The sequence below is a fragment of the Rhipicephalus microplus genome, chromosome 2 (genome assembly GCF_043290135.1).
Source record: "Rhipicephalus microplus isolate Deutch F79 chromosome 2, USDA_Rmic, whole genome shotgun sequence".
Lineage (NCBI taxonomy): Eukaryota > Metazoa > Arthropoda > Arachnida > Ixodida > Ixodidae > Rhipicephalus > Rhipicephalus microplus.
In genome coordinates, this window is record NC_134701.1 from 98,382,131 (window position 1) to 98,406,928 (window position 24,798).

At 45.4% G+C, this 24,798-nt stretch overlaps 1 protein-coding gene and 1 long non-coding RNA gene across 8 annotated transcripts in view; one reads left to right on the top strand and one right to left on the bottom strand.

Moving 5' to 3' along the window:
* The window catches only part of LOC119170775 (uncharacterized), a 117,014-nt gene extending 109,334 nt beyond the window's left edge, over positions 1–7,680 (bottom strand). For 2 of the 4 annotated variants that reach the window (XM_075886692.1, XM_037422030.2), the window contains exon 1: positions 7,529–7,664. In XM_075886692.1, the coding sequence (XP_075742807.1) occupies positions 7,529–7,649 (121 nt within the window). In that variant the 5' untranslated portion in view covers positions 7,650–7,664. Of the gene's footprint in view, positions 1–7,528 lie in introns of all 4 variants that reach the window. The other 2 variants (XM_075886694.1, XM_037422031.2) reach the window with 2 other exon arrangements.
* A 1,627-nt stretch (positions 7,681–9,307) lies between these two features.
* The window catches only part of LOC142796333 (uncharacterized), a 62,424-nt gene continuing 46,933 nt past the window's right edge, over positions 9,308–24,798 (top strand). For 2 of the 4 annotated variants that reach the window (XR_012893754.1, XR_012893753.1), the window contains exons 1-2: positions 9,308–11,203; positions 12,686–12,911. This is a non-coding gene — a long non-coding RNA (uncharacterized LOC142796333). Of the gene's footprint in view, positions 11,204–12,685; positions 19,530–24,798 lie in introns of those variants that run through there. The other 2 variants (XR_012893755.1, XR_012893752.1) reach the window with 2 other exon arrangements.

A 24,798-nucleotide genomic window follows, 5' to 3' on the forward strand; every position in this document is an offset into this window, starting at 1 on the left:
CTGCAGCCTGTGTGTTCGTTGACGGAACCTCGGGTCAGTACCATAGCGCCTTCTCCTGCACCAGAAAGATTCCGCCGCTATCGTGATCCTGCTCAGTGGAGGACACAGGACGACAAGCCTATATGTTTTCATTGTCATGGTGTAGGACACATCTCCCGCTACTGTCGTTTCCGCACGTATCCACCTCGGTCGTTTCCTGGCTATCGACGTGACGACAACCACCGGCCCCTGCAGTACAGCGCTCGTGACGATGGACCGTACAATGGCACTCCTGCGACACCAGTCCGCCGGTCCAGCCGTTCGCCGTCCCCGCATGACCGTCGCTCCAGGTCACCTCAGCACCGCCGCTATTCGTCGCCCCACCCTAGTGGACGCCCTTCTTCGGAAAACTGAGCAATGCAGCTCCCGGAGGTGACGCTGCATTGGACTCCCGACCTGAAAACCCTCTGCTGACCTTGACTACGGACAAGAACCTGCTTGATGTAGAAGTGGATGGCCTTCCTGTTACTGCCCTTATTGACACCGGCGCACATATTTCAATTCTGAGCTCTGACCTCCGTGCACGATTAAACAAGGTCCTTACGCCGCCAGAGTCCCTATTTGTACGTGTCGCTAGTGGAGCGACCCCGGCTGTGCTCGGAATGTGCACCGCGCGTGTGAGATTCGCCGACCGCCAGACGTCCGTTCTATTCCATGTTCTCGCTCACTGTCCACATGACGTCATCCTTGGACTCGATTTTTTGTCCGACCACTCCGCTGTAATTGACTGCTCAGCCGGCGTCGTGCAACTTGACTTGCCTGCGGCCACCGAAGAGTCGAAGATGGTACAGAACAAGCTTTCGTGCGCTGAGTTTGTTCGCCTCCCACCCCAAGCCCTAACTTGTGTCACAGTTGAACCATATCCCAGTGTTCCGGATGGGGATTACGTGGTCTTTCCCTCTCCCGGTGTTTTATTGGCCCGCAACGTTTCCTCCCCGTACACCATATTAACTGTCACAGCGAACAAGACGTGCCTTCCTCTTCTGAACTTCGGACTCAGCCCTCAAATCCTACCACAAGGCATTGTTCTCGCCACTCTTTCACCGTCACACGAGTGCCAGATCTCATCAGTGTCACGTGAACTGGCCACAGTCGCCTCGCCGAACCTGCATAGCACCGACGCAGCCAAATCTACACGGCTCAACAATGTAACTAAGATGATTGCCTCAGACCTCTTGCCGTCTCAGGTCAAAGACCTCACTGATCTTCTCACGAGCTATTCGGACATATTTGACTTTGACGGTAGGCCCATAAGTCAAACATCGCAAGTCAAACATCGCATTAATACCGGTGATGCAGCTCCAATTCACAGGCGTCCCTATCGAGTGTCACCATCAGAACGCCAAGTTATCCAACAGGAGGTGAATAAGATGCTCACAAAAGGCATCATAGAGCCCTCATCGAGTCCGTGGGCGTCCCCTGTAGTCTTAGTTAAAAAGAAGGACAATACCTGGCGTTTCTGCGTGGACTATCGGCATTTAAACAAGGTCACCAAAAGGGATGTCTACCCGCTTCCTCGTATTGATGATGCCCTGGACTGCCTTCATGGCGCAACCTATTTTTCTTCGATAGACTTACGCTCCGGTTACTGGCAGATCGCCGTGGACGACCTCGACCGGGAGAAGACCGCCTTTGTAACGCCTGACGGTCTCTACCAATTCAAGGTAATGCCGTTTGGCTTGTGCAATGCGCCGGCAACGTTCGAGCGGATGATGGACACGCTTTTGCGCAGCTTTAAATGGTCTATCTGCCTGTGTTATCTGGACGACGTGATTGTGTTTGCCCCAACCTTTAAGTCTCACCTCGAGCGCCTTTCCTCAATTCTTTCAGTATTTCGAGAGGCTGGGCTCCAACTTAATTCCTCGAAATGCCATTTTGGGCATCGCCAAGTTACTATTCTAGGGCATCTCGTTGACTCCTCCGGCATCCGCCCCGATCCCGACAAAGTCCGAGCTGTCCTGGATTTTCCTGTACCGACTTGTGTCAAGGACGTTCGAAGTTTTGTGGGCCTATGCTCATATTTCCGACGATTTGTCAGAAACTTCGCAGAGGTCGCACGCCCCCTCACTGATCTTTTGAAGAAAGATGTACCATTTGAGTGGGGTCCTGATCAAGGCACGGCCTTTTCCCAGCTCATAACACTTCTGACCACGCCACCGATTCTCGCCCACTTCGACCCGTCTGCTCCAACCGAGGTCCGCACTGATGCTAGTGGCTACGGTATTGGCGCGGTTTTAGCCCAGCGTCAATCCGGTCACGATCGAGTTCTTGCGTATGCCAGCCGGCTCCTTTCTCCTGCCGAACGCAATTACTCTATTACGGAACGCGAGTGCCTGGCGCTTGTATGGGCAGTTGGTAAATTCCGCCCCTATTTATATGGCCGGCCTTTCACAGTTACCACTGACCATCACGCTCTATGCTGGCTTTCAGCCCTCAAAGATCCAACGGGGCGCCTTGCTCGTTGGGCTCTGCGCCTCCAGGAATTCACATACACAGTGGTTTACAAGTCTGGCCGTTTACACCAAGACGCCGACTGCCTCTCTCGGTACCCCGTTGACGCTCCAGATCTAGTAACCGACGACGCGTCCATCTGTATTTCCTCGCTCTCTGCTTTCGGCAACATAGGATGTGAGCAACGGCGTGACGCGTCCCTACGCGAGCTAATCGACCGCCTGAACACAGGCTGTACAGACAATTCGCTTCGCATGTTCGTTCTCATAGACGGCATTTTATACCGCCGCAACATGCACCATGTGGGAAACGAACTACTACTCGTAATACCCACTCATTTGCACTCGACCGTACTTCAGCAACTACATGATGTACCAACGGCTGGCCACCTTGGTGTTGCCAGAACGTACGACCGTGTCCGCCGACGCTTTTTCTGGCCCGGCCTCTACCGTTCTGTACAACGTTATGTTAGGTCTTGTGAGTCGTGCCAACGCCGCAAAAGGCCAGCGGTACACCCCGCCGGGCTCCTTCAACCGATCGACGTACCTGCCGAGCCTTTCTATCGTGTCGGCCTCGACCTGCTGGGCCCTTTCCCTCTTTCTACCGACGGTAACAGGTGGGTCGCCGTCGCCATAGATTACTCGACCCGTTTCGCTATTACGAGACCTCTTCCAAGCAGCTGCGCTACAGATGTCGCCGACTTTTTGATTCAAGACGTCATCTTACATCATGGTGCTCCTCGTCAACTGGTCACCGATCGCGGTCGCTACTTTTTATCTAAGGTAATTGACGATCTACTTCGTTCTTGTGCAACCAAGCACAAGCTTACGACGGCCTACCATCCTCAAACAAACGGCCTCACAGAACGTCTGAATCGCACACTCACTGACATGCTCGCCATGTACGTGTCGACGGATCATCGTGACTGGGACATTGCGCTACCCTTTGTCACTTTCGCTTACAATAGCTCACGCCACGACACTGCTGGATATTCTCCCTTTTACCTTTTGTATGGAAGAGACCCGACATTGCCGTTCGACACGCTTGTACCCAACCCTACCGACCTGTCCACAGCATATGCTCGCCGCGCTATTAGCACCGCGGAGAAAGCCCGTCAGATTGCCCACCAGCGCCTTTCGGACTCGCAGCTCCGTCAGAAACGTAGCTATGACAGCCACCATCGGGACGTCCACTTTAGTCCAGGTGACCTCGTTCTTCTGTGGACTCCGTCGCGACATGTTGGTCTGGCTGAAAAGCTTCTACCCAAGTATTCCGGACCTTATCGTGTGCTACGGCAGGTAACTGATGTTACCTATGAAATAGCACCTCTAAACCCTTCGATACCTTCCACATCTTCCGACATCGTCCACGTCGCTCGCCTCAAGCCGTACATCTCGTCCAACACCTGCTAACAAGCGCCGGGTCGGCGCTTTTCGCCGCCGGAGGTCGATGTTGCGGGTTCGCGGCTATGCAGCTATGCGGGCGGTGCGAAGAAGAAGACGACGACGTTTTTGGGCTGTTCGAAATACACAACGGCTGCCATCTTGACTGCTGGAGTACTTTTCTACTCTAAAGTAGTAAATACATTCGCAACACTGGTCTCCGTTATCCGTAGCTACTAGTGCGCGTGAATCACACTGGAGATGTGTTCCCACGCACTTTCGGGTGGTCTTCGTTGCTTTCGTCCTAATGAAATCATGGCCTTTGGGATATCCGTAGGAACCAGTGTGCGTCCGACAAAAAAGGGGCGAAAACAAAGAGGCCGGCGCAAACTCAACGGGCTGCCACACACACAAGCTCCAGCGACGCCGACTTCACTAGCATAATTACGGATCTCCGGGTTTAGTTTAGGGAAGACATTTTTTTCTTTTTTTATCATTGTGTCTAGCCCACAGTCTGACCGAAAATTTCATAAAGCCTAAAGAGAAGCGCAAAAGGGGAAAAAGTGATCTGAAAGAAGCTGTACAAATTTCGGTGCCTGGTTCGTCACGCGGCAATGTCCGAAATATCATCTTTATTTTCACAAAGAACACATCAATATAAAAAAAGCTTAACGTGCAACTTGCCGTGTTTATCGTAAACGCCGGCAGTGCAAGAGTACAACAGCCATACGCAGAGATTTCGTCAACCGTATCGCGGCAGGACAGCGGGTTGAAATCCGTTCCGTTGGTTTCGGATAGCACCGGCGCACGCAGCGCGCAGGCCACGTGCTTTTCGAGACAGAGATGAGTCACGCCTTCTGCTTCACATTCATATGTAAACAAGAGAGGAGAATTCGCCCAGTCAATATGGCCGACTTCCGGCTTCATTGCGGCTTCACAACGAGTGACGTCAGAACCTCTCCTTAAATTTCCTGCCTCCGAGTGAGTAGTAAACACATTTGTCTAATTTTTGTACTTCTGGCCTGCTTCTGGCTCCGTGGTGTTTGTGTAGCTTGGAGCTGTTTTTTCGCAAAAAAAATAGCAAATGTTAAGCGTGTGCGCTTCACAACCTTATTCTTTTAGGCTTACCATTTCGAATCGTGTCACAAAGTTCAAAAAACGTTTGTTCTTTCCTTGAAAATGAAACCGTAGCGACCATGGGAATGATGAGTAGTACAAACATTTGCCTAGTCTTCGTACTTGCGGGCGGCAAATCGTACTTGCGGCTTCGTTTATTGCTGGTTATCGATCGCAGCGACAGAGGCTCCTCTAGTTAATTTTAAGAAACTCTATGGCGGCAGCGAGCGAAATGACGTTCGTGCTCTCTTCAACTACTGTAACTTCAAAGCAAACTTCCGGTGGAAGCACGAGAGCTACAAAGAAACAGAATCTCGAGATAAGCGCGCGCGCTATAAGCCACAAAGCTACAGAACGGCAGTGTCTAGAGATCATATTTCTAGACGCTGTAACCGAACTTTGACCCCACCGTGTGCAGACGCACGCGCACAGCGACGTGCAGGTTGGCGCGGCACAGCGACCTTTAGAGCGGCGCGCGGCCGTCGTGCCACCTGGCTGCTGATGACGGGAACGCGCTGAAATTGCTGAGCTCTGAGAACCGCCAGCGGTACATGGTGCAAGGTGAATCTAAATAGGTCGTGAAGGTTAGAACGAAAAGTGGTCCGAAACCTATTGCGACAGGCATCAACAACCGCGTGACGATTGAAGCGCGACTATAGGCGAGAACAGGACAAATAACGAAAGCAAAAAATATTTACACGTTTATTTTTATTAGTTTTAATTTAACTTGTTATAAAAATTAGTAGATTACTTTAACAAATCTGTAGCCTTCGGTATTTCGTTGAGCGCCTTTTTTTCCGTTTGGTTTCAGAAACAGCGGACAAATGCAAGCAGTCTGGTGACATGGGCCAACGGTTTTGGGGGCGTATCAAGGCAATATCAAATGGGAGTGTGCAGGTCATCTGTGGCAATATGTTATCTGAGTTTCTGCTTAGTTCGGCGTGTTCTTAGGTTCGGAGCATTACAAGGTGAACGAGGCATCGGGTACCTTGAGAAGTTTACGTATATGTGTGTGCTGTTTACTGTTGTAAGATCACAGAATGTGTGAATTGCCGCTCCTGTGACTGCTTCCGCTGGCGCACGGCGAGCGTCTTCTAGCCTTTGGTGACTGCGAACGCGACAGGTAAGACGCTGTACTCTACAGCTGCCAAAGCTGTAATCTCAAAGCTGCTGCCTCGCTGCAGAAGTTTTCGACGATTGGGCAACGTGAGCTTTTGAACTATTATGCTTTTGTGCCCGTGAACAGTTGTCTTATAATAGCCTCTGCGAAGTTTCTTGTGCACATTGTAAGTACGTCATTTGGCTAATAAAACAACTTTGCTTCCTCAGTCTCTGTTTTTTGTTTCTTTACTTTTCCGCATGCAATTAGGGAGGAACAAGGCGCAACAACATCGCGTAATAATAAAGACACGCAAGATATCAGCAATTAGGATAAATTTCAAGTTCGCACCATGTAAGTGATATGCACGATGTCTCTACCGCTTCCGGTTGTCACGTCATACTTTATTTTATTTAATATTGTTTTTTGCTGTTGGCATCTCCTCACGTAGATCGCGACGGTGGCAACGAGCTACCTATTACAGGATGCATGGGCTTCTATTGAACTTATGCTACCAGTTTTAATATACCTTGCATGGTGTATATAAATGGCTAGCCAGTTACCATACTGCAGAACAATCGCTCTCTGGCATAGTGGCTAGCGTAGCGCGCTGAGGAGTGCGAGGTCACTAGTTTGACGCCCCATTACGAAACCTTTCTTTCTCGGTTTTTTTTCCTCGAAACGTGTTAGTATGTATTTTACTACGTCATATACATGCCGGGAATACGTCAGGGAGCTGTGGTGGGCCCCGGAACAAATCACTTTCGTGGTAAAATGCATGATCTACAGCTGCGATTTGAAACCGGGCCCTTTGAGTGGGAAGCGGGCACCATGCCCTTGCACTACAATGGCGGAGCCCCACGCAACTCTTAAAACGAGGACGCGGTGCACGCTACCGACCACAGCGCCACACGCGGATCAACCCTGTTCAAGCTTCACTTATTGAATATTGAAGCTCGTTCCGGGCACTTCCCTGTCTGTAGTACACTCTACGGAAACCAAGGAATTAACTCGCTGCATAGAGCCGAATTTCACGCAGAATTTAGCGTGAAATTCAGAACTGCCCCAGGGACTTCTCGAGAACATAACATTAACCATAAAATGAGAGCTGGATTATAGAGAAATAAGCGCCATATTGCCGACAGCATTTCTTCAAAATTTAAGCAATGAAATGGTCAAGATAGCAGCGCTATAGCTGGACTGTGAATAGGCGATTGCTTGCACCCATCATCGCGAAACATTTGCGCGGCTCCCAGTTTTCCGGGGAAAAGAGCATTTCAGCTATTGCAGTCAGATTTTCAGGCTAGCTGGTAGTTTCTTATCGAACAGATAGCGCACTACGCAAGCACGAAGCATAAAAAAAGAGAGGAAAGTGCAAGCCCGAAGTGAGGAGACAGGAGTCTCTTTGCGATATTCACCAAACGACGAAAAAAAAACCCACCTTCACGTGGACCCAGCAGAATGGTACAAGTGTGAGCCGCCCAATGCTCTCGCACCGCTGCCGGCACCACAGCGATTAGAAACGGCCTGTAATTCAAAAGTCGAAAGAACCTGGCCTGCATTTTACTGCGCAGTTGCAACGGAACATCCTGGTGGATAAAAAAAAAAGCAGCTTGCACAGCACATGCCACGAGTGTCTGCCGCATGTGGCTCGCAAGATCTGCAGGTTAAAAAAAATTCGGCACACCGAGCGGATTCTGCCAAAGCGCCGCTGGGTATTCTGCACATGTACGCGGCTCCAGCACTTCACAGATGGCACTTCACAGCTTTGAAGTCACGCTACCACGTTTCTGTAGGTGGATTTATTTGGTTATACAAAATCGAGTGCAAGAATTGTAAAGGAGACAAGAACCAGTTTTTTAACAGCTTTTCTGTTTGTTTGTTTTAGCGCAATTGAAAGCTTGCCGGTTAGAGTGTAAAATCAGAGAACATTACGAAAAACGTGGTGAAACGTTTTCCGTGCCTCAGGCGACTGCTCGAGGCCCTTGGACTCGAGCAGTCGCCACCTGCGCAAGATGAATGCCACCTGCATTTGTCTTGCGTAGCAGACGCCCTTTAACAACCAGAGCGCTTGCTCGGCAGACAGCGGGCTGAGAGCGTTCGTGCCAACCGTCTAACTCACCCTAAAAGTATCTCACGAGTGTAACGTTGGCCCAGGACAGATCACACGCACGCGCAACGCGTACGTGTGATCACGCCTCGATCGCATCACTCGGCGTCGCCGTGACCAGATGTTAAATATGTGCGCATGACCTCTTAGTATGTATGTTTTCAAACGCAATCATGTGAAGCTTAGCGAGAACCCCCGTTTTTTTATTGACCCATAGTTCAGGGCGTCTACGAATAAGCTTTACACTGTAAATAGCATCGCTCGAACGTTCTTGTGTGGCTGCTATGGCTTACCTTTCTGTTAGCAGGCGCGATAACGCCCGATGAGACCCTGTGACTGTCTTTCCCTACTAAGCGCATGCGTGGTGCAAGCTTCGCCGTATATAGGGTATACAATATGTGTGGAGAGCATTCACAGCGACTGTCATGCAGTGAAAGCAACAGCTCGCGTTGTCACTGTCAACGCTGTACGACAATGTCGCCGACGGCCAATTTCAACGTTTGGTGAGGCATCTAAGGCCTTAATGATGTCAGAAGGTGCACAGTTTATACGCTCGAACAGCCGTGGTTGTTTTGTAAGTGGCTAGGCACACCAAATAAATTTCCGAAGTGCGCCTCGTGGACGTATCTCTCGTACGAACTACATCACTGAAAGAATGAGCTAGCGTATGAATGAACCAACGTGCCACCATACGCGATTACTTGACGAGAGCTCCACTCGTGGGTATAATCCTTCACACGAAATAGCAAATAAACTATCACTCGAAACGACACGTATGTGTGAGGTTTCTAAACGATGTACGCACGCAATGACTCAAAGGCATGCTGATTTGTGGGGTTTAACGTCCCAAAACTACCATTTGATTATGAGAGACGCCGTAGTGAAGGCCTCCGGAAATTTTGACCACCTGGTGTTCTTTAACGTGCACCCAAATCTGAGTACACGGGCCTACAACATTTCCGCCTCGATCGGAAATGCAGCCGCCGCAGCCAGGATATGGTCACGTGACCTGAGGGTCAGCATCCGAATACCTAAGCCACTAGACCACCGCGGCGGCGCTACTCAAAGGCATGCACGCTTTGCATCGCTGCATGCCCTTGCACCGCGAGTACCCCGGCTGATCGGTCACCGTAAACGAACCACAGAGAGCGATTTGGTCTGAAATATACGAGCACGCAAGAAAATTTAATGGAAAGTACCAATCTTATTGTGAGTTTATGCACTCCAGGTTTGTTTATTCAACATAGCAACGTGATATCTCTGGAGTTCTCTAATCAAAATTTCGAGCGTCTTTCCGCGTACATTGTAAGCGCACAAACCAGTACCGCGAACTCAAACTAGTCGGCGCATGACGACAAGCAGTTCACGTAACGATGTATTGCTGACAAAAAAAACAGCACCCGCAGAAGCGTTAATGAAACCTGAGTGAGAGATCGCGACATCCTGCACTATTAAAGGCGACTTGACTATGGTGTTAGAGCACGCATTTAGTACAGCAAACATGAAACCATACCCATAATGAGAGACGCGCAACTTACTTCGTAAAGTGAATTCAAGAATGTCGGCCTGAAGTTCTCATTTGCGATTGTATGTAACAATGTTTTTTGTGGCAACTCGATCATTTTGCTTAACGAGCGGTATCATAGAAAGCTTTCGGCCATCACTAGTCTTGGTCTGGCAGCAGATGGTGCAAAAACCAATCACGGAAACGAACAGCGATGGAATTCTTGCATGAAAAGTATTTCGCAGCACAGCGCGCACGGAAAGAGAAGTTTCGTATTCGTCAAAACAGATGCGCTGTGCCCAAAGGAGTCCCCGCCTCCAAAGCAAAGATGGCCGTAGCAAGCGATTGTAATCAAACGAACACTGCGAGAGGTCCCAAGTGACGGCATTTGGCCAAGAGCGACACGGTTCCGGCCTTTTTATGGCGTATCCATACGCCAGTTATTTGGCGTATCCATGTGGGAGGTAGTGGCCAGATACTGCACCAGGGTGCCCAATCCTTCTCTGGTGAGGAAGTGCGTTCCAGGCGGTGGTTACCGGTGAGGCCGCACCTCAGGCCTCTTATTGTAGTTCCATCAACACGCGATTTTTTTCCGGTTTGGAACTGCGCGGCACCGGGCACATGGTCCGACTGTTGCTGTTTTCACAGATTCACACCGTTTTCCGTTCTTAAAATTTAAAATTTTCGTTTGTAATAGCAGTATTTGTAGCGGTTGAACTCCTTGTATCTTCACGAACAAATATACACCACTCTGACCCTTCTAGGACCAAAATTGCTAAAGTTATAGGTAGATATGTTATAGGTAGATATGTGCAGAGCTCACTTACCCGTGCTGCTGACGCGGCCGGTCCCGCTCCCGCAGTTGGAATAATCTGTGCTTATTGGCTAAGAGGTGGAGGAGCAGTTGCGGTGGGCTCAATTCGCTGTGGAAGCTGTTTCGCCAAACCCAGCTCAAGCAGTAACAGCAGTCCGGCAACACTGAGTGTGTCTTCTAAATAAGTCTTTTTTGACGCTCTCAGTTGAACTGGGCGCTCGCGGTTTTTTCTACGGCTATCTCCAGATTTTAACGAATCAATTGGGATCTTATTTGTCGTCCTGGGGTGTGTAAAAGCCGAGATATGAGTCGTTGTCCTCAAAGTGGCTTGGTCCCACACAAGATGGCGGCCCCCTTATGGTTATAAGGTGGGAAAAATTGCTTGTGGGTTTGTTTTCGCCGGTCAGAAACTGGTAAGATTCAGCTCAGAGCCCGAAATCCTCCTTCTGCGTGATTTAATAAAGTTACCAATATTTGTTGTGATCTTTTGCCTTTTCATTCAATCTTTGAGCACGAGGGGGCAGGTGCTAAAGTCCCCTGTCAACATGGCAGCCCCCATAAGGCGGATACACGTGTTACTCACAGTTGATTTTCGGTGAAGAAAAACCGTTTTTCCCGCAGATTCAAGATAAAATGGTAGCGGCGAGGCTCCGGAACGTCCCAAGAAGAATCGAGGGTGGTTTTCCAGGTGCGTAGTAGCTTTTCTTGCGGAATTCCTGATTTGATCGAAGTGGAGCCAGTGGCTGCTGTTGTTAGGCTTACCCGAAGTATGAGTCGTTAATTTCTGAAGTTGTAACTAATTTGGGTGGCTAAACCGTGCTCCTCAAAGTGCTCCGAAGCCTCATAAAACCATGCGAGGAAATTTAGATTATTACTCACCGTTTTGACGGAGATTTGAGGTCCGAATGCCGAGCTGTTGTGAAACCCCTCAACCAACCCGGGCCCCCTGGTGGCCGAGTTATGTATATATATATATATATATATATATATATATATATATATATATATATATATATATATATATATATATATATATATATATATATATTTATACATATATATATATATATATATATATATTCATATATATATATATATATATATATATATATATATATATATATATATATATATATGCTCGGTCTTGACTAGTATTGGACTAAGCTTCGCACATCTTACCTTGCGTGGCTCGTCCTAAATAGGGTTTATTGTGGTATCATTTCATTAGCTCATTAGCTTAGTTATGCGTAGCTAATTAGGTTTTACGATGATCGACATGGCTTTATGAGGCTCGCTTATGGTTACGTTTGTTTAGCTAGGCACAGCTGTTCTTAATTTTGCTTGACGCCGCGGCCACGCCAGCATGATCGTGGCTTCTCCTCTACGTCATGAACTGGACAAACGATGGGCATATAACCAATGCTCTAAGAAAGAAAAGAATACGTTTGGCTCTCTTTTGAAGATTTCTGGTGCAATTTGGCAGCGTTCTTTTTCCTGGTGCGTAGAATGATTCGTTGCCGCAGAATCGAAGGACGACTAGCCTCTTCAACGTTACAACTCGCCGGTCTTATCTCTGTCGTCATTGACGACGAACGGCGGCAAACGAAGCCACGTCTCCAACTTTTTTTTTAGTTTTTTTTCTGTTATTGCCGCGAAGCATTTCTCAACATCGAGCGAGATTTCAAAGGTAAAGGTCATGCGGAACGTGGTGAAAGACTGGCAAACTAAACGGCAATATCCGTGAAAGCTGTATCTGTGTGTCGGCAGTTCCATACGGCTCACATGTTATTCCGACGTTACAGTCCGTTCCAGAATGCGCATTAGCGTAGACGCCACGCCTGGCTGACAGATGTTAAAGTGTACTAATTGATCCTATGGCAATATTCTTGTGACTAGAGTCGACAATAACAAACAGTATCTGTCCATCCATCCGTGAGTCCGTCCGTGCTTCCAACTGTACGTCCTTGCCTATGTCCGTCCGTTGGGACGTGCGGACAGATGGAGTAATGCTTCATTATCATCACTCACTCTGTAGATATTGCTGTGATTTTTCTTCTATTTGCTTTCCCGTATCCCTATATTCGTAAACAGAACACTGTACGATTGCAACCTAACTTGAAATGAAGCGAAGGCTGCACTGTTCTGCTTCATAGATTTTTTTTCTTTTCAGTCAGCATGCCCGTGAGGCGGCATCGAGGCAAGCCCTTGACGTGCCCTCATGGGAGGTGTAGTTGCGGCCACCCAAGCCTGCTGGCTTCTGATAGTAAAGTTTATTCGTGCTCCTCCGTTCTCAGACGGCGATTACAGACAGGGATAGACGTCCGAACAGGAGGTGATGTCACCTATAACGCCTTTAAAGCTAACACGCCAATGATGTCAAGGAGCCTTTGGCAAAGGTAGGTCCTCCCATTGAACCAATGGCAAGCCTGCCTGAAGTACCTCCACTGCACACCCTGATTATCCGACTACGTGTTAACATCTGTTGGCTCCTATCTTGATTTTGAATACTCACATATTTGTGGCACATACTCACCACACAGGTAGGTATACGGGTATGTGCCACACTTGTATGGTGGAATTTGACGGAGTACTTGGTGGTACTGTGACAGGCTTACTGTCATGACCAGTGAGTCATAATCACCAAACCATCTTATTTTCTTATACCAATTTTGATTTACCCAATATTTTAAGGGCTGCTCATGACAGCCTGCTGACGCAGGCGGACAGATAAACAAATAGATAGATAAATAGATAGATAGATAGATAGATAGATAGATAGATAGATAGATAGATCGGCAAAAGTGCCTGCAGTGGAGAAAGAAATGCTTCACGTTTAGGAATGAGTATGAAGATGAGATACAGAAGTTTTCACGTGTATCATGGCAGCAGAAATTACAGAATGGGGATCACTGATGAAACATAGGATTGCCTGGCAGTGAGCTTACACAGGATCATTTTGCATAGAAACCTTCACATATCAGGATATTGCAGCGTGCTCTCTGCCTTCACAATTTTATTTCTCTAGTGGAAGGCATCTAATGATGCTTTGAGGTATAGCAAAATTTTCAGGTATTAGATATCCTGAAAAATCCAAATTTTAGTGAGTTTAGTGTCAAAACCTAAACCGGCACACTAATGAGCGTGGCAAGCAGACGATCTTAATTATGTAACCTGTCAAGGCAACGATTAGTGTAGTAGTTATTCCATGTTTTTAAAGGTGTGTGCACCATAAGTGCCGTATTAGCCAGCGTTGCCCACAGCCCACAGAGGCACACAACAGTGTTGGTTGAAAGTTAATATGACGTCGCTCACTCGTTCCGCACCTTTGGGAAAACTGTGATGATTGCATTCTTTCGCGCTTCAAATGTGGTTTATTGCCCAAACTTGCCTGAATTTCAAAACTTTCTAAACAACAGGAAAGGCCACTTTCTCAAACTTTCAAAATAGCTTCTTCATATGACCAAATTCGATTCTGCAATTAAAAATAATCACATATCTCGACTAATGATTTACTTGATTATTTTTTTGTTCTACAGGTTTCATCTAAAATGATTGTATTTGGTATACTATAATTCGTGTAGCCACAAACATAGCACAAATATCGCATTTCCATTTTTCTGAAAATTTTTTACAAGTTTCTTGAAACAGCGTGTATATAATATTAACATCAGTAATAAAATACTTGTCTCTAAATGAGATGATAATGCACGCGCGATAAAAATAAAATGGAGTGAAACATGCAATTGTGGTGATATAGATGGGTCTGCGGTAGGCAAAAAGCAGTCGTAAGCTGATAGAGTTTACGAATACAGCGAGGAGCATAAAGAATTCTCGAGCCTGTCTGTTTGTCTAATTTCGACCCATAAGTCACTTTAGGAGATCGCCCGAACCACTGCCTTGCCTCAAGTGGCATCACAATAAAACCTTGGCTGCTGTAGGTTACTCCTGCAGACTTTCCGGTGATAAAAATCTGTCAGAGGCACCATTTCGATAAGCCATTTTGTTTCAAAAGTGCCTGTGATTTCGAGCGCCTGTTCTTTGTTCGTTGGGGGGAAAAGCTGCCAGCCTGATAACAAGGGACTGCTATTGGGCAGTGTGCATGAACGTATCCCAACTGACGTACACAACCTGTTTGATGTGAAGTGTGTTTTTTACAGGAAACAAAGCCTCGTTCATAACTACACGATAAGAAGATTGTTAGTCACTTTTCTTTTTTTTGTTTTTCGCAAAAGGTACTTGGTACGTTGCAGTAACACCACATAATCCTTCGAATCAATGCCGTTCGCCATTAATTAGCAGCTTGTCTAATCTCTAACATTATTTCTGTTTTTAAGCAACCCGCGTGAAACCATGCGGGATGTTTCTTGTTTACCTACACGTTAAGGATAAACTGAATTTATTAATCCCCTTCATATTTATGTTTTTTCAACGGGCAAAGAGAATCAAGTTGAGTACTAAGGCTAACGCCCATCTCAACTCGGAATTCATAGAATTGATGGCATGCCAACAAACGACAGAAAAATGGGAGACAATAAATAGACCAATAAAAACGAAGTGTCTAATCTGTGGTTGTTCCTATATGATTTGACCTAATGAGGTTAGAAGGAGAGAGGCACAGGGCTTCTATAAAGGTATAGCTGCGCAGTCCACGCATACGTCGCGATAATCTGGCGTCGGCTGTGGCCATGAGAATTGCGTTCGCGGTGTGCTCAACTTCAAACAAGCTCATCGCAAAGCCAGACGTGAATTTGAAGAAGACTTCACGCGACAGCGGTTGACTAGCACCTCGCGCGAGTGATCCTGGCTTGCGAAAGGCCCGCCATCGATTTCATCCGGCGCAGCGAATCATCTATGCTGACTTAACGCTCCCTCCTCTTCCACCTCTAAGCTTCCTACCCCCTCTCTGTCTTGAAAAGAGATGAAGAAGCAAGCCAAATGCCCAAATTGGAACGTCCACGCAGATCTGCTAGGAATGTGCCGCCCTAGTAATCCCTTTCCAGAATTGGCCGAAGCAGGTGTTATGACCCTTACACACTCGATGGTGTCGTGACTCTTATGCCACGTTCACACTACGAAAGTGAGGAGAGAACAAAAACGCCAGAGCACCCGGAAAACCTCGACAGCGCGCGCCTATGTTGTTCACAATCGTTCTGCCCCATCCCGCCACCACTGCCGTCACCACCTTGACAATTGTCTCGATTTTGCCTGCTCTCTGAAGACAAAAGTTCGTATTCTAGTTATTGACACAAAGTAGTGAAAATAAAAAGCTCGCACATTTTCAATTTTTGTTCCGGGAAATGGCCTGCAGAAACGACACGAGTGAACGCGCCGACTGCGGTGGCGCGGTTTCAACCGGCTGTACGCCAAAGCGAGACATGTTGGGGCGTGCTGACTGGCTGCCGCTGCCCCGTCTTCTTCAGGAGTTCTCAGCGATCGTGATCCAATGCAGACGCTCGATGAACGCGTCCTTATTTAGGCCGTCAAGCCTGGTCGTGCTGCACGGGTAGCTTGCAATTTGAGTCGGTGCGAGCCACCGCCGACGCCTGTGCTGCCATGTTGAATCTGCGGCCGGCTGGTTTGGTCACGTGTTCCAATCTAGTGCAACCAAGGCTGCGAATCGGAAACCGAATCCGGTTTCGCGTGGCGGAAAATCTGGTCTCGGAGCGATTCTTGCACGCTGGCCGTGCTGCGTGGTTTTCCGGCCACTTGGTCGGCGAAGCGAGCCAGTTTCCTCTCTTCGAGGCCACGTGTGAAGCTGCTCTTAGCTTCAACTAAGATACGCAAGCAAGCGACACAGCACGTGTTTATTAGTGATGAAGGGTCAGTCTGCTGAAGGTTATTTTAGCTGATTAACTATCGTTCTCGTTATTGACCTATACCGTCAAGTCTACAGTAGCCCACCGGCAGAATCGTCACACTGACTGACAATTGATCAGAAGGGTAATAAAGGAATAGTAGTTAAGTATTAGGCACTCAATACTACTTATATTACTGAAAACGAATAATGTATGTAAATATTGAGAATACGGTAAGATTGTAGGGTCAGTTAGTTTCGTAAATGTTTTATAACGCAAAACAACGATGATGAACACGGTTGCAGACGATAGCACCACGGTCTTTTAACTAAGTTAATTTATTTTTGTACGTAATGTGTTCAGGTTAATCAATGTTCAGTCCCACGCATTTATTTTGCGCAAAAAATGGAGAAATACTTATGCACGTACGATAACAGTATCAGAACGAAAACGTCACTGCAGCGGCAGTGACATCACCACATTCACCTCACTGCTACTAAAATAACAGCATGAAGATGACGAGAACATGAAAACTACCCAGTGCATGTACAGTGTAGACAATAGCATCGTTCATTTCACGAAAAATACGATGTCGTGTCAGAGATATTAGATTGAGGATGACAATAACACAGCCATAACTTATTTGATGCAGATATCAACGGAACATAAGCGGGGTGAATCTGCACTCTACTCGTTCAGCACGCACAATCATCATAAACAAGCCTACGGCGATAAGTTAGCGATAGTATGATCACTTGGGTGCAGTTCTCGAAAACCTTTGGGCCTTTGGGGAGCCCTAGCGACGTTTCAAATTTAACTGCTGTAATAAAATTTCCAACCGATGTTTCATTTAGAACTCAGATAAAATATGTCAACCTGTACAACTATAACTTAATTAGTTTTTTTAGAAAATGAGCTGAATAAATATTGGTTCTACACCAACGCACACATGTAAACGCAAGCCACCTTGCGTAAGTGGCGTAAAATACCTATCCTTTTTAGCCTTAACCTGCCCTACAGGTGCAAGCAGCGTGCGCTTCCTTTTACGAGGTGACGACGACGGGGGCGCACTTTGGCTTTGTTAGCGTCATATTCTGTAAGTCGTCATTGACATGAGGTCTTACGTGCAATATTGAGCAACAAGGAGGTCGATGCAGGGCACGTAAGGTACTTCACGCGCCGGTGGGTCGAAATCAAGAGGTGATGTTTCTGCGCTCTTTATGTAGCAGCAGGCGCCACTGCACTCGTCATTGATAAGTTCAAAGGGGCTAACACAGGGTGATTCCACGTTCAATGACATCGCCAACTTGCTTTTCCCGTCGAAAGTAAGCACCTGTGCAATGTTAACACGCTGGCTAGCCATGATGCCATGTAGCTTATTTCGTGCCGTCATTACCCACCACTTGGCAGCTGCCTCCCTTAGTTTCGATTTTCACTCATCGTTTATTGCTTGTTTAAAATTATTGCTAAGTGTCTGCATTACATGAACCACCCTAGTGCTTTGAGGGTTGTTAAAGTTACATTATAAATATATAATATAAATATGGTTGAAATTGCACCGGAATTCATGCTTATAGAAACCTTAATGAATAGCATTTAAGAAGCGTGACATTCACTTCCTCATTAAATTTGGTTTGTAAAACTTTTTCAGGCATCGCAAAGGCACCTAAATAATTAACTCGGAAAGCATTTGCACAAAAAAGCTTTCCTCAAAGATTCTGAGTACCCCAGGTGGTCAAAATTTCCAGAACCCTCCACTACGGCGTCTCTCATAATCATATGGTGGTTTTGGGACGTTAAACCCCACAAATCAATCAATCAAAGATTCTGATTCGTAACATAAAAAGGCCAGTGATTCTTCCAAATATTTCGCGCACTTAAAATTATTCTATGATGGTTGCCTGCTATAGAATAAAAGATCAAGAAAATCTATACCCATTAATGCGCAACGAGCACTTGTGCCTTGCCTATAATGAGCAAGTATTTGGCGTGTATGCCCTTATGGCATAACTTACTGAATTAGGAGAAGGTTATAAATAGCTCTTTCTTTTTTTTTTGCTGATGAAACATCACTGAAAGGCAAAAGGCAAGAAAGCCGAAGTAGTTGTACAGGTACATAGTTGAACTGTTTCTGGCGTACCGTAGTAATCGTGATATAGATGTGAAGATTTTCTGTTTTTACCAAATTTATAGCTACCTAGCTCATTGCCGTTGTTTGCATTCTGACTTGTATGTTTGCACCATTGTACTGCTGTGAAGCGCGGTTATCCAAGCTGTTTAAGCTCTGATTGGTCCCAATGTAAAACTTGTAGCGTGTCCGGCCATGTAGTTACTTTTATGCTTCTTCACTCAGTTATTGTTGTTACGGTCTTGTATATAATTATGTTGGTAGCACACCTCCCCCTCACCCCTACCCTCGTTTTTTGTTCTAGTTTGTCACTTGTACCACCCCTCATGTAATGCCTCTTTCTAGGAGGCCCTTGAGGTATGAAAATAAATAAATAAATAAATAAATAAAAATAAATAAAGATATTTAGGTGGACGTAAAGGCAACTTGCCACTTAAAGGGGCCAGAACTGCGACCTTCGGATTACGCGTCTGTGATTCTTTCCCCGATAAAGCTACAGCGGTGGTCGTGCACTCGTGCTCATTATCTATTATTTATATATGTGCATGCATACCTGGCTGTGTTAGTCAGTGCTTCTCGTATTCGTGATGGTGAGTGTGACAAACTTGCTTTGTTTTTTTTTTGGCAGCTGTCGTCACGAAGCACGTGCGATCGCAACGACCACATAGCTGACCAATAAGCCCTCGGGAAAAACTTGCAGTCATTAAGTCTGTCGTAACTAGATGCTCGCTATCAATGCGCGTTGTACAGAAATATTGAGAGCTGCTTTCTTTGTTTATACACCGTTAATGAAAACCAACCACTAATCAAGCCTGAGAAAGCACAAGGTACATTCATTGTACTATTTACACTGTCAACTATTAACTATGAAATGGCTTGAAGAGTGGCATCTACATTGATACCTACATGTGTGCCGAAAAAGTAAAGATTGTTTCAGTAACTTTAAAAAATTCGTTATTGGTTCTTAATCGAATAATTACGTTAACTGTAGGGTCGCTATGCGTAAACAACAGATGGAGAAAAGCACTGCGCACTAATTGGCCACTGTGACACCTTTTGAATCAATAAAAGTACCGTGCATTAAAACAATACTTGCACACACTTTGTATATTTATTGTTTTACACTTCGTAACTTTTAGATTTTATTATTGTACATTTCTTCATGAATAGTCGGAAATTGATTTGTGATCATATCATATTGCTCAATCTGTAATTCAAAAGCTTTTAAGTCTATAAATGTACAAATAAGCAAACACAACAGTGATATTGCAAGATTTTCAATTGGTCGAAGTAATGGCATAACAATGACATTGTGCTGAAAACGTCGGTATTTAACAAAAACTACCGACTGACTGAGGCCAAGTATCTTCGTAAGAGGTAAAAAAGAAATGATCAAAATAATATACAATGAAAGACAACCGTGAATCAGTTAAACAGACATGCATATTTTAATCACAAGACTCAGGATAAAACTGCGCCAAGTCGCGAAACACCTGCTAAGCGTGCACTGTAGTGTGTTGTCATTGAACTCCAGCTGCTTTAATTGAGGCACCACTACGCCATCTGCTCAAATATTTCTCATAAGTAGCGCCATCAATGAGTTCAAACCTAGCCACGTTTCTGCCGAAAAGCACATTACAGATGTCGTGATTCAATTTAGGGAAGTGTTTCTAGAGCGCCATGCCGAGACTACAGCGCAGAAAACCCCCTTCCCAACGATTCGGTGCATATTCAATCTTATGTGCGGCAGAGGATTCATCTGGCATGCGTTCTCGGCTGTGCCTTTCACGTGTTTTACGTGTCTGTTTTGGTGTTTCTAGAAGTAAGAAGCTAGCTATTCTACCACATTGTTTGAAACCCAAAAGCTTGGAGTTCAGCTTTAACTAAATAGTTTAGAGTAAAAACGAAATCAGGAATTTTAAAAGAAATAATACGTGTGGAAACGAAGGTTACTCCTTGGCTATAGCACAACGGTATTTTCTAGATATTCATGTACAGCGTTGACTTTAAACGTAACCTACCAGAAAACTATTATTCCCATAAACGGGTATGTTCTACAGTTCGTGGATAAGCTATATACCATAACTCACCACTGATAAGAAAAAATAGCGACAGTTAGTACAACAAATGCCTAAAATGACGGTGGCAGGCCGAAGATTCTGAATTTGCATATCGGAGAAATACTAGGAAACGGGAAAAGAAACAGCGGCTGCATGGAGACTACGGAAGTGCGGATATCGTTTCAGTGCCAGTTTCTCTCTCTGCAGTTTGGACACTTCTGTCGTGTACGAGGCTGTCTGTGTTTTACCTGTAACCTCTCTGTATTAAAAAACAGCTTAGCAACAACTTCGAGAAAGATTAGCGACAACCTAGTATCAACCAACCAAACACCTCCATCAGTCGGGTAAGACCACCTAGAAACAAGCCATCGTTGTTGTTTTCTGGGGTGTAACGTCCCGATATTACGACATGATTATGAAAGACGCCGCTGTGGAAAAACTACAAAAAAATCGACCTCCTGTCGTTCTATAACGTGCACTTAAATCTAAGTGTACAGGCCTCAGGCATTTTAGCCTATATTGAAATTGCAGCCGCCACAGTTGAAATTTCATTCCGCGAACTTCGGGTTTGCAATCGAGTGCCATATTTACGAAACCCCATTGGCGAGGCAACCATAGATTATTTATAGAGTGTTCCTCCGAATTCTATATATAGAAGCAGTCGGAGTAGTTTTCAGAATCATGCACTTTGGCTGCTTTGAAGCCACCCGCGACATAATGATAGCTTGCCTTGATTTTTTTCTTCACATTATATCTGTTGGTCAAACGAGAGCTCTTTATATTCTGTGCTAGTCACGTTACAAGCTTTCGACTGCCGGTCTATAATTGAAACGTTAAGCGCAAAGTATTTCACTAGCATAGGTTTTTAGAGACATGTGAGGCAGTCTAAATGTAGGCTATTATTATCTGCTTGGGCATGGGGGTTTTCGCAAATTATTAAAATATGGCACAGGTCACAAGTAAGTTCCCCAAAGACAAACTTTATAACAATCTCGTCAGCTCCCTTCCACTGGATGTAGGGTATATGCTGTCTGGAACTCGTTAGCATCTTTCTATTGCACCTCATAGTACCAGCACGTGTGTGCAGCATATGCAATCTAATGGTGCACTTATAATGAGAGCCTGCTGTTGGTACCGACGTGGGAATTGCCGGATGGGAGCGGGGGCACTCTCCCAGTTATCGGTAACGAACCTTGATGAAGTAGCCGCCTCTCTCTATATCTCTCTCTCTGGAAGTGGCAACGACCGTTAGTACCATTCCGCCCAGGGCGTGCTTTTGATTTGCATCGAAGCAGCTGTAACTCATACCAGTTTTCTAGCAAGAATAAGGTATTACGCTTTGATAAAATTCATTTTTATAACGTGGCTGTCAACTTTCAACGTTTTAGCAAACTTGCCACTCGTTACTTTTGAAAGCCCAATAAAACGACAAAGTCTGCAGCGCAACCAGTAGCTTGCTAGAAACAAACAGATAACTGGAGAGACTTCCTTTCAACTTTATTTCTGTTTGCGCTGAAGCAGAAAGAGAAAAATTGTATTGAATGATTGACATGTGAGGTTTAACAACCCGAAACCACCATAAGATTATGAGAGACACCGTAGTGGAGGGCTCCGGAAATTTCAACCACCTGCGGCTTTTAACGTGCACCCAAATCTGAGCACACGGGCCTACAACATTTCCGCCTCCATCGGAAATGCAGCTGCCACAGCCTGGATTTCATCCCGCGATCTGCAGGTCAGCAGCGGAGTACCTTAGTCACTAGACCACCACGGTGGGGCAGGAAAAATGGGAGTCAGGTCCAACTTCCTGTGTCCTGTTTTAGTGGAATATTTCTACTTACCAGTATTTATTTTAATTTATCTTTAAATACTGTAATCAGACGCAGGCGATAACAGAAGGGTGGACATTTCAATCATGATCATTGCAAGGTAAACAAGAATTTCAACATTAACCTAAATATGACAGCAAAATGAAGCTCTAAAGGTTGAAAATAAAATGGTAAAAACTGACACTTTATTAACCAGCATCTAATAAATATGGAAGCAAAAGAAAACTCAACATATGCATGACCGTAAATATGCAGATATTGCACATATACAGGTATTGAAAAACATCCGCAATAACTCAACACAATTTCAAAACACAGTTGAGCATGCAGACACCAAGCAGAGATTTGAAATGATGGCGGTAAAAAGCGCATCTGCTGTATACGCTATACCACAATACCTGTGACATATTTCTCAGCACATCATTCAGCGTCTATATAAACATTTTCCGCCTTGTTCTCTCACTATGCTTTATTCATTCGTTTATTCGTTCATTTATCTTGTAAGTCCACTTGGGGCCTCCCATGGGGGGTGGGTCTAAAGCAGGACATTATTCACGCAAACGAACGAACGTCTAAAGTGCTTGATACGGTACCACGGTTTAGCAAGCCGAAAAATATATAACAAGAAACATATTCCTACAAAAGCCAACAATCAACAAATCGAGAACAATAGAATGTATGCGCTCTTGATGAACAAATTTTGTGACTGAAAGTGCTGTACCTATAAATATGTTATAGAGTACAGAATGTTGAGGGGAAGGAGAGGGATCCCTTACAGGACAAATGGCCTAGTGCATTAACATTATGGTAAAATAACATGAGCACTCAGTGAATACAAGGAGGTATGACGATTCAGGTTACCTTATTATTATAATGGTTATGTAGCTAAATTTATTCAGGCTGTAATATCTAAGACTTCTGGAAACCAGTCTATAGGATATTGAAGTGGTGCATACTGCATAAGGAAAAAGATGTGCCTGCCTCAGTGAAACATCGGTAACGAGGCACGAGTGTGCATTAGAATAATTACGTTTTGTAACCTGGTAGGAACATTATTGTGCATTTGTCTTCACTGGTTTGAAATTGTTTACAGGTTTGTCGTAGTTTACGCATATGAGAGGCTCGTGGATGTTTTACGCTAATATGCTGTTCTCGATATGAAAATTTTTTTTAATTAGCACCGTTAAACTATAAATATTTCTCATAGTGCGTGGTAGCATTGGCGTTGAATAATGAAGTACACCCACATGCAGTAGAAGTTTCAGTCTTTCGCGCTAAGGATGTTGAATCAAATAAAGGTGGCTGTAAAGGGCTCAGCCAACGCAATACGCATCAGTAAAAGGTGGATGCTGTTGGCCTTTCCTCGGTATTGTGCTGGGGTTGTTCTCCACTTCGGATACAAAATTGATAAAACAAAACAAGGACTAAAAAAGTGCAACAGTTTTTACTGAAAAGGCAAATAAAAGCCAACTTCATGGTGGAACTCTCGCGCCACTTGCAAGGGACATCAACTCACTTCCAACGTGGTAATCCAGTCAGTCAAGAACTTCATCATATGGTCCTGAGAAGTTTAAGCCACCAGGGTGTCCACGAGGGAAACTCTAGCAGACGCTACTGTAGGCGACGCCCGAGTCGGGGCGGGAACATTGTGGCGTTCCGCCAGTTCGTGGGCCCTCTGGACTTCCTTTTGTCCTCTGGACTGCTTTTAATGGCCTCGAGGACCTCTCACCAGTGAGTCCTACTGGGAGGAGGCACTCAGGAGCCATATCTCAGTAACAACGTGGTAACCTAATAAATTTATTTCTCCCACTCAACAGCTTCATTCGACAACAAAGCAACGCTGAGTAGATTGACCGCTTTCCGTGTGTCAAATGCACTGAGAAAAAAAATAGAATAGATAACAAAGAAAATTTCGTTGCGCAAAGGCCCAGTCAAGAAAACAGCCATTTTAGGTCAAAAATATTTGTTGTAACGCTGCACGCATAAAGAATGCTAATGTATTTATCTACAGACTTAGAAACGAACAAAGCCGATAGGGTATACTATCACACACCCTATCAAGTTTGTAGAAAATACGCAAATTTTTCGTGATAACAAAAGTAGGAGTGAATGTGTTATATAATAAGTTAGAACAGCATAAGAATGCTGCATGAAAAAAACATACTGTACGCAGCTACAACAGATGCAAAAAACTGATTATTTCGAGCATTTAACGAGTTTACTTACAGGTTGTGCTACTAGCTTAAATATGAAATACGCCACCTCATGTACATGCACTGGAACAAGAAAACATCGCTGTAAGAACGAACCAGGAGAGAAATAATTCATTTGAAAAATACGAACTCTAAGCATGCTGTAGTGTGAGCCTGCTTGTCTACTGCAAACTAATCACCCCCTACCCGTCTGCACTTTCGCTAACGCTGATGCTAGCACAGTATCGCCTATGGCCTGAATAACAGACTTCACGTGTA